Below are 9,798 nucleotides of genomic sequence, written 5' to 3'. Positions count from 1 at the left end.
ACAGGCACCTGCAACTTGCGCCGCCAGCCTCGCATGCGACGACGCTAACAATGCCCAAATTGTGGATTCAGAAGCATATATGCGTGTGCGCAGGGCTGAATGCATGATGCCGTGGCTATGGGGATGTTCCCAAGCGTGTATCGTCCCTCGATGGAGGGACTCGCTAGGGGCTGTGGCAGTTTGTACACGTGTGGCCTGGATGATGCACCGAATGGACCTCACCTCCGGCGTCACGGGCACGTAGTACACGCTATCTTTCTCGCTCCCTAGTCTCTTTCCTCCCTACTTCGCTCTTCGACTCTAACTCCGCCCGGCCTTGCTCTGCAGGGCCTCGCGCCAGTCCCGCCCACGCCTAACCTCGATGTGTGGATACAGCCCTTTGCTAACGACGCAGGCTTCAATAGGAGGTCATGGGGCAGTGCCGGATGGGTTTCGACGGAATAATCTGGCCGATCAGTGTGGCGGCGGCGGCGAGCCTCTTCATACAGATTGTGTGTGATTTCTGAATGCCTCATCATGTCATTGCTTTCTATGTTGCAATGTATCGTCCCTTGTTTTCTACAGTCGTCGGTCGTGTCCATGCGGCAATGGTGCACAAGGCTACACGCTCGTTTCTGGCTCCACTATCTTGACGCTGAGAGACTTGAACAGCTTCAGAGTATAGACGTGTCTGCCTATATGATCGTACCCTCTGATTAGGTGGCGGAAGAGCTTGCACAGCCGACCAACTCGGACAGGCGCACGATATACATGCTATTCCAGGCGCTCAAGTTACAATTGCCTTCAACACTCCCATGAAGCATACCTATCCTCGGATGAACCGTTATGTACATAACAGTTATGATTCTCAAGTGCCGGGTCCTTTACTTTCCGAACGTGCGTCACGATGAGACTTTCTACTCATGGGACAAAGGCAACTCAGTAACCAAGGACTCTGTCCAACTGACACTCAGCAACGAGCATGCAGACCGGCACGCTTTGGAGATCCTGTGCATTTTGATTTCGCATTCATGTGAGCTCCTTCGCTCACTTTTCACCCTCGGTGATTCTTCTAAGCATCACGATCACCACAGCGATCAGAGCCTGTCAACCAGCACATCTTCCGTAGCCCGCTCGACTAGAGAGCCACCGTCTGGCAGTCGAGAACTGCGACGGATGAGTATAGAGCGAAAAATGTGCGTACTACTTGTATACATAAATGACCGTGCGTTTTTCATAGTACTGGCTTATCTGTGCAAGCTGGCGGGAGGCACTCAACGTTCCCATCGATAGACAGTGTACAGTTGAGGTCAGGCGCATCTCGCTTGCACTCTCGCTTTTTATGTCCAAACTTCTTGATTTCAATTTACAAACAGAAGCAAGAATGACGCCAAAACGGCTCGAGAAGGAAGCTCAGTCATTCTTCGCCTTCCATCCAGCGCGCAACCTTTTCATCCACCTTCCGACTTTCGAGCTAGGTGCGCTAGCATCGAGAAGCTTCATAGACGCCACACGCACACAGGTACGCTCCGAGATCTTTGCGGGGAGAGAAGGCCGGCATAATTGTGTTGAAGATTGATCGAGACTGTCGAACATGTTTGGGTCTTCGTCGCATTGAAGTGCTTTGTGCTTCATCAAGGCCTGCCGCTCACGGACCAGTAGATTGGTTGCAGAGGCATGAGAGGAGGAAGAGGGAGTGGACAAATCACCAGCCCTGGAGCGTGTGGACGTTGTGCAGATGAAGTCACCTCCAGCGCCGCACTTGGTCAAATCAGGGCAAATATTGAGGGCAACAGCCTGGGCCTCCTTGACTGAGGACGGTGGGATGTTCGAGACACATAGGGATGGGGTAGTGGGTTTGATACACCCAAACGCTTTGCTGAAGAACCCGCGCAAGGCGCTGCACTCGACAGCGGTGGGGTCACAGGGAGGGGTAGACGACTCCGTCTCCTTGGTAAGAGGCAGAGTGATATCGAATAGATCAGGAGAAGTGAAAGCAAAGTCCGGGGACGGGTCTTGACTGGGGGAGGTTGGAGGTCCAATGGAGAGATATATGTAGGAGCGCATGAATGGGTTTCGGGTAAGCGGGACCCACGACGGTTTGATCTCGTTCTTTGAGATCCTCTCCCAGTCACTGGAGGGGAGATCGCTGATGAGAACCTGATTCCAGGTTGGGCATCACACGATGGGACTCACATAGATATGAAGTAGGGGTGCGACTTCATCGCAGAAAGCTTCGGTCTGTCAGCGCGCTCCTTGTTGAGCACGAGATGGACAAAGATCTGAGTCAACGGGTCGACGGAGTCACAGGGTTTGAATGCTGCTTCTTCGCTCAGTGTGGCGTCCGCACTGGCAAAGGCAGCCTGAGGGTTTACATACGTCAGGTCTTTTTGGGGCCACAATGATGATGCGACTCACGCGACCCGTAAGCATCTCATACAAGATGCAGCTATACGACCAAAGATCAGATTCGTACGAATAAAGGTGACGCTTGAGCGCCTCAGGAGACATGTATGCGGTCGTGCCGCAGTTCAAGTAGGTGTGCTTTGCAGGCTTGTCGGCCTTCCGATCGAACAGACCCGTCATTGGCAGTAGCACCTCACCATCAAGGTCATAGGAGACATGAAACATCCTAGCCAGACCGAAGTCGCCGATGAGAGGGCAACCTTCCGCGTCGAAAAGGATATTGGCAGGGTTCAAGTCCCTGTGTATGATACCAAAGCCATGAAGCCCTTCCAATAATTTTAGCTGCGATGTTTTGGTCAGGTCGAGGGACTGATGAAAAGGGACAGGACGTACGAGCTTGGCAGCGTAGTACCGGCTGAGGGAGTGAGGTATCTTGCCGCTGCCCCAGAATTGGATCACCCGCGCAAGATCACCCTTGAAACAGTACGGCTGAAGGAACAGGCTGTGTGAACTTTATATCAAGAAAAGTTCAGTCTAAACTCACCGTGACCAAATAGAAATTCTGAGAATCGTGCCGACTCGCACGCAACGGCAAGAACCCTTCTCGCCCGCTCGCATCCACGGCCCTCATCACCCTCTGCTCGTTCACAACCTGATCCATCGCTGATTTAAGCATCAGCGCACTGCCTGATATCTCTGCAGGTTTCGACTTTGGCACCACCTCCACCGCGAGTCGCGTGCCCGACTCGATGTGGGCTGCGAGATAGACAGTGCCGTAGGCACCGCGTCCGAGGAACGCGAGGGGCTTTAGATCAGGGTGGCGCAAAGTCTCTGGGGGCTTGGCGTCTTCGGAAACGAGGGTACCATTAGAAGAACAAGCAGAGGCAGGAGAGACGGAGATTGGAGGCGTGGGGAGGGTAACGAAGACGAGTCATACGGAGTAGGCGAAGCAAGAACCGAGCCAGAAGCACTGTACAAAGCTATACCCTTCCACGACGCCGAGACAGAGAAAAAAGTGACTGAGGTGAGAGCGGTCGACGGTGGAGCAACTGAGACAGACGATTCTTGGGCAGTGGACATCGTGATATCAAGAGGCGCAGACGAAAAGCAGGTGGCGGAGAACGCAGTGGAATTCTCAGGCACAAGAGCAGCAGGCGTGGCGCTCTTGCAACGGCGTCGTATCTCCATAACCTTGTGAGAGATCATAATCCCCAGTGCGACTTGGGACAGTCTGCATCCACGCCATGCCTCCGCCTGCCTCACCCTCTCCGCTTTCTTATGCTCAGACCTACGTTGGTAGTACTGCGATGTATCTACCAGTCAGGATGGCTGGCCGGATTCCATATCGACTGAACTCACTAAAAAATCGGTGCAGGGCCTTGAACACAATGTGAGCGTCTCGTCGGATGTCGAGGAAGTCGGTACCATGGATATTTGTCATGACCATTCGGATCAAGTCCAAAACGTCTTCGCCATCGCCACCAGTGTGCCAAGGAAGGATGAGCTGTGATCAAAGCACATATCAGAAATCCATCACAGCGTATTCAAGTCGACTTCAAGCTTGCCGCAGTGACGACAGGTGCCTCGATGCTAGAAAAGAGGGTGATTAAAGACTGAAAACATCAAGGTCAACTGTGATTCACATTAACAGAGTCTGCAGCTATACCTCAGATGACGACATTCTCGAAGACTGAACCGACCCTGTCTTCATGATGTTGAGCTCGGACATGTTGACCTTGAAGAAGCTTTGATCGTTCAAGCGAAGAATGACCTGTCGAGAAGCTTGATAGCTGTCGAAGATGGAGGTTGAGCGCAAATATGATTAGACGGCTTGAACAGAATCTTATGCTCACGATTCACAATGCGCCTACCTCGGTCGTAGAGAAGGTGGGCAGCTAGGGGAGCATGCAGCGATGTGAAACATCGGCCAGTCCACGATGAACTTCAGAGGAAACTAAGAGCCTCAAGGTCCGATTGAATTGACGAGTGAGCCGCGCAATACCTAAGTTCTGATAGTCTGCACAGGCAATGTCGCGAAAGACGTAGACATTTTCTATCAAATGTAGATGTATAGAGAGGTGTGAGTGATTGTCGGATGGCAGCACCTTGGAGGACATGCAACCAGCCCATGGTCGCCCTGACAAGTTTAAATTAGAATGTGAAACATGCCAGTCCTGCCCAGTGATATGCCATGGACAGCATGCAGCATCGTAAGCTTTCAGATGAGGCTGACTGCTAGGTGGCACAGACATACTCTATGTGATCATCATCCGAGGGGGTCAGACCTGCGCTGCCAGGGAATAGAACTCACCTGAAACATTGTCGTGCAGTTCTTGACTTCGGACCGGCTGACACTCTCGGATCTCAGAGATAGAGACAATGTAGACTCCAACTTGAAGTAGATCCATAGGCAGCGAATTTTTGAGCGTCGGAAACGAGCTAAACAGGTCGTGATGCAGAGGCACTTCAAGTTGAGCATAGGTCTTAAATTGTCGTGGATGTTGTGGTTGCAGCAGGTCCTTCAGCAGGCTAAGTGAGAAACGGCGGACGCAGGTTGCGCCAGGACATCCAAGCACCGCCTTCAAGTAAATTGCTGCGGAGAAAGAGGTCCTAGGCATCGTGGTGACAACGAGGACAAGCGTCGGTGGTGCTGGTATGGAACAGAGCGAGGAACATGAGAAATATCAGTCTAGCGCCGAAGTCTGCCGAAGCCCTTGCCCATCTTCGCCCATGTCGTTTCTCTCCTCGAACACTTCCGACACTTCGCGGCAGCTCACCAATGACAACATCACAACACATCACTAGTGTATATCACGTTCTAGTCTCCTCGATGAAATTCAGTAAACTCGACCGCATCTTTTCGGTCGCTTATGTACTGCTGCTGCTGCTGCCTACACTTATTACAAGAGTCCATGCTTGTGGCAAGCATGCATTTGTGGACACCTGCACATAGGCTGCATGTATTGCATATGTTCTTGCACACTACATCCTCATGTACATGAACTTTTGCTTTGGTCTATCATTCTTGTCTATGCCTGACCATTGCCCACACTCATGCATGCTCCCCACTATGCACATATGCACCCCTACCTCCAATATATGCAAACCCTTTGAGGCAGACAAGACAATGGATTATGACAAGCTTGGCATGTGTATCACCATGCTAGACATTGCACTTACTAGCATCGGCTAGTATATGATGTGGCCCTTCTTTGCTATGCAAGATGCACTTTGTGGCACTTAGAAGGATAGTGCTGAGCCTATATCTAGAAGGGGGAATCTATGTATGCTAAGTACTGAATACTTTTATGAATAGCATGGACATTCATAACTAGAAGAGCTTAGCTGGCTGAGTGGTTATGCACTACATTACAAGGTGATTCTTATACAAGAGGTTATGCATTTGAACCTCAGTCATAGTAATGTACCAATTGCAATTGTAATAGCATCAGTAGTAGCATTAGTAGCATCCATAGTAGCACCCATAGTAGCATCTGTATTAGTATCTATAGCAGCAGTAGCAATAGCATCAATAGTAAGAAGCAATGATCAGTATGAGTTAGTGATGACTCATAAGCACCAGTAGTTATTAGTAGTCATAGTATAACTAGCTATTAAAATAATGCTTGCTACAGATTAATGAGTATTAGTAATAATCAGTAGTCAAAGTAAGGATCCCTAGTAGTACTCAGTAATCTCATAGCCCTTGATAACCATTTCCTATTACTTCTCATGCCATTGTAATACCATTGTAATGCCATTGTGACTGCATAGTCATGCCATAGTAATGGCTTGTGACTCTATAGCAGTGCCTTTACAATGAGCTTGCAATAGCATTGTAATGGCCAATTGGTCCAGTAGGGCGATTTTATTGTTACATTGTGACGGCATTGCAATTCAGTACCTGTTATTGTAATGCCATTTCATTGAAATTGGAATGAGAACTCTTATACAATAATGCATTCTTATAGGACTGATTTATTATAGCCTTGTAATGCCTTATAAGGAATTATAACATAAAAGGAGTTTTTGCAACACACCAGGCCACTTTTTGCCAAGGAGATATGTGAGTCTCTGGAGGCCTTCACTTTCACTCTTACTTTTCTAGTATTCTATGCTTGCTGTGTGAGGCATCACTCTGGCATCCAGAATAATATTATGAATGCTGCATTTTGTCTATTCTTTCCAAGAGCAATCTTATTGCTCCCTTCCATGACCTGTCATTTCTCTTGTAAATTTGTTGACTCCTATGCACACTTGTTGAATCATTCACAATTGCCATCACTTTAATTTAGACATCAATAGCAGATTGGGACTACACACCAACTTGTAAGTCTAGAGACCAATTACTAGACATCCCCACTCCTGCGCTAACTTACTGATGCACAGTGCCTTTAGCATAATCAAACCATGAGTGTCCTTCCTCACTTATACTATTCACACTGCTTTTTGTCTAGGTCATGCTTCTTATTCTCTGCTTACTCTAGTTCTTCAACCTACCATGGGCACTACAAGATCAATATGGATAGTTCATGTTATGCCCCAAAGTATGAACATGTATGCTCTGTCCACCTTCCTCCAGTCTGTTCTCGGCAATCACCTACATTAGCCTCACATGCAACAATACAAACAGTGCCCAAATTGTCAACTTGAGAACATATACACATGAATGGATGGCTGAAAGCACAAGGCTGCAGCAATGGGGATGGTTCCAAGCATGGACTGCACCTCAGTGGTAGAAGTCACATATGCAGGGGCTATGGGAGTTTACATTCATGTACACTGCACTAACTTTAGAAAAAGGGAGTTCTGAGACCCAGCTAGGTGCCTTGATTGTGTCGCTCAGAGCGCACCATCAAGAGGTACTGTTGGGTGGCAGAATGTACCATGATCAATGTCACTGAGTGAGAAAAAAATGACAAGGGTATGAGCTATAAATGAAAAATAAGCATGAGAGGAAGATAAAGAGCAGGATTTAATAGCAATACAGGATTCTCAGCAAGGGCACAGCAGGCATCATTGCCGAGAAATAGCAACAAGTCTCAGAGGCCTTGAAAGAGACCATGGTAACTAGTGCAGCTTAAAACGGCCAGCACTTATGACGTTGATGAGCATGCATCTACTCTGGGGTCCAGGGAAGGTATTCAGGAAGCTTTGGGGAGAAGATGACCAGCTCTAGATGAGTACTAAAGATGCAAACTTGCACCAAACATGGTCAGTCCCTACCTGACTGACCACAACCTACTAAAGGACATTTGGCAGCACTTGGGTCAGTTTGCCCACACTTCATGTACTTACCATGACTATATGGAAGTGTTACAATAAGTGTTTACAGGACCAGAACCAGTATTCTGTGTTGGCCAATATGCTCCATGAGTTGGTTAGTCCTTATCACTTATCTTTCCAACTTCCGCATGGTCAGTCAAACACAATCTTGCACCATTACTTGGCTACCCTGGTTGTACATTACTTTCTCTTTATTTTCATTGGTTCTCCAACACTTGTTCCTACTACCTATGCTTGGGCAATGGATCCCAAATGTTTGGGATTTTGCCATCACTGATTAACTTTCACCTTATCACTTTTAGAGCCCATATGGACATCTCACCTACCTTCTTATCTTCTCTGATCGCTAAGGCTTGGCGCCCATTCAACATCTACTCTCATTTCTTGTTCGATATTTTACTTAGGGGCTCTGTTTACTATAAAAACCTACATACAACTCTGGAATAAACCAGCTTTCGCACCCCACACTTCAGAGCTCATTTGCACTTGTCTCAACTATCAAAATTCTCTACACCGACTTTCACAAACTCATCCACCTTGTCATTTGGCCTCATTTGCATTCATACTCATCTCTTCACTTATACTTTCATCTGTCCCTGTATATTGTCAGAGTCCTATATGACTCTTGAAGCATGTAGTCATCAATTGCAACACTACCCTCTTATCGCCAAACAACTCCCCGATCTGATTTAACTGACTGAATGTTTGGTCAGTGTTTGGTGCAGTCCCAAAACCATTCAGGTGCTTTAATCTCACCCTTCTCATTACTCTTCAGTGCACCCTCACTTTCTCAAGTCCTAACTAACAATTCCTTGTGCATCAGATACTAGCTCCAGCACCCTTGCATTAGAGGTTATTTTGGTGTTGTGCTCGGCACTTAGAGCCACCTCTAGCATATCAACATGCTTCTGCCTGTTTTGCCCTCTCAGTGTCCCAATGCTCAGAGATATGTTGGGAGTCACTCGAAAAAGGGGATTAGTATCAACATTGGGCTGACTTTACACAGAAGTAGTGTAGAGGCTTAAAAATGATGTGTTGGATATTGAGAAAGAGATGCCATACATATTGATCACGGCCATTCATGACAGGCCTGTTCCACCTCTACTGCCACGCATGGTAGAACAAAATGACAGGGCAAGGGTGAGCAGCATTGCCTGCCTATGTGCCAAGAAACTATGAGCATCTCCACTCAACATTGGTGAAAATTGACATTGAGGTGGGTAAACTTACAATCAAGCACCTGTAGAAACTTACAAGAATATTAGCACTGCAAGATGGGATAGACAGTATGATCCTCTGTGACTTAGCACACTTGAGCAGCATCAAATGCACCACAAGGAAAAAGACAGCACCCATGTGCAGCTAGTAGGAGCCTACAAGGGCTTATTATCAGGGCAACATCTGTGCCTTACTTAGGGATTTCGGATATGCTGTTAACCCCACTGTGCAAGCACCCCCTCAGTGGTACTCCATGCATTCCAATGCATGCTCCAAAAACACTTTCTTTTACTCCCAAATCACATGCACCTGAGCCCACCTGTACCACAGAGCTGATTGATGCGAGTTAGAACTTGTAATGCATGAAGTGCTGACAGTGCAGCATGCTATTAGCAGGTCATTAGCAGCCCTCTTCATAAGTACATTGCTCACCTTGCTTCCATACAGATTACATGGGGATGGTTAATATTCTAGAAAGATAAACTTTTTGCAAGAGATATGAGAAAAAGATTGGAGCTTACTAGTGCATGGCATGACTTGTTGATTATGCTGTTGCAAGTGAGGGGTCACAGAGGCACAGACTTGCTGAATAGTTGCTGCAATTTTCTTCCAAGCATTATTGTGTGCATTGTTCATAAAGGAGACCATCTGGAAAAACCTCCTCTCTTGATTAGATCTAATTATTCAAAATACTAATCTAAGCTAATTAGAATATACTATCCATAACCAACTTTATGACCAAATTTGCAATTAAGGGGACATTGTCTATATTATTACAGTCCCATCAGAATCTATAACCTAATTATAATTTTACATATCCCAAATCCAAATCATATGAGTGCTACAATTTTATTTTTACTGTATTCTTTATTTTCTATTGGTTTACTATATTACTGCCTGGTGTCTAAA

At 47.1% G+C, this 9,798-nt stretch overlaps 2 protein-coding genes across 2 annotated transcripts; both read right to left on the bottom strand.

The window, feature by feature from the left end:
- Positions 1 to 1,392: 1,392 nt before the first annotated feature.
- On the bottom strand, positions 1,393 to 3,046 carry HETIRDRAFT_327595 (uncharacterized protein; the record flags this gene model as incomplete). The annotated part of the gene is made up of 5 exons (XM_009552417.1): positions 1,393 to 2,113; positions 2,176 to 2,342; positions 2,398 to 2,727; positions 2,779 to 2,874; positions 2,930 to 3,046. The coding sequence occupies 5 exons, from the start codon at positions 3,044 to 3,046 to the stop codon at positions 1,393 to 1,395; spliced, it is 1,431 nt and encodes a 476-aa protein (XP_009550712.1).
- Positions 3,047 to 4,664: 1,618 nt separating this feature from the next.
- Positions 4,665 to 5,003, bottom strand: HETIRDRAFT_327230 (uncharacterized protein; the record flags this gene model as incomplete). Its single annotated transcript, XM_009552416.1, has 1 exon — positions 4,665 to 5,003. The coding sequence occupies one exon, from the start codon at positions 5,001 to 5,003 to the stop codon at positions 4,665 to 4,667; it is 339 nt and encodes a 112-aa protein (XP_009550711.1).
- Positions 5,004 to 9,798: the final 4,795 nt, after the last annotated feature.

This window comes from Heterobasidion irregulare (assembly GCF_000320585.1).
Source record: "Heterobasidion irregulare TC 32-1 unplaced genomic scaffold scaffold_10, whole genome shotgun sequence".
NCBI lineage: Eukaryota > Fungi > Basidiomycota > Agaricomycetes > Russulales > Bondarzewiaceae > Heterobasidion > Heterobasidion irregulare.
This window is presented reverse-complemented; position numbering and strand designations above follow the sequence as displayed.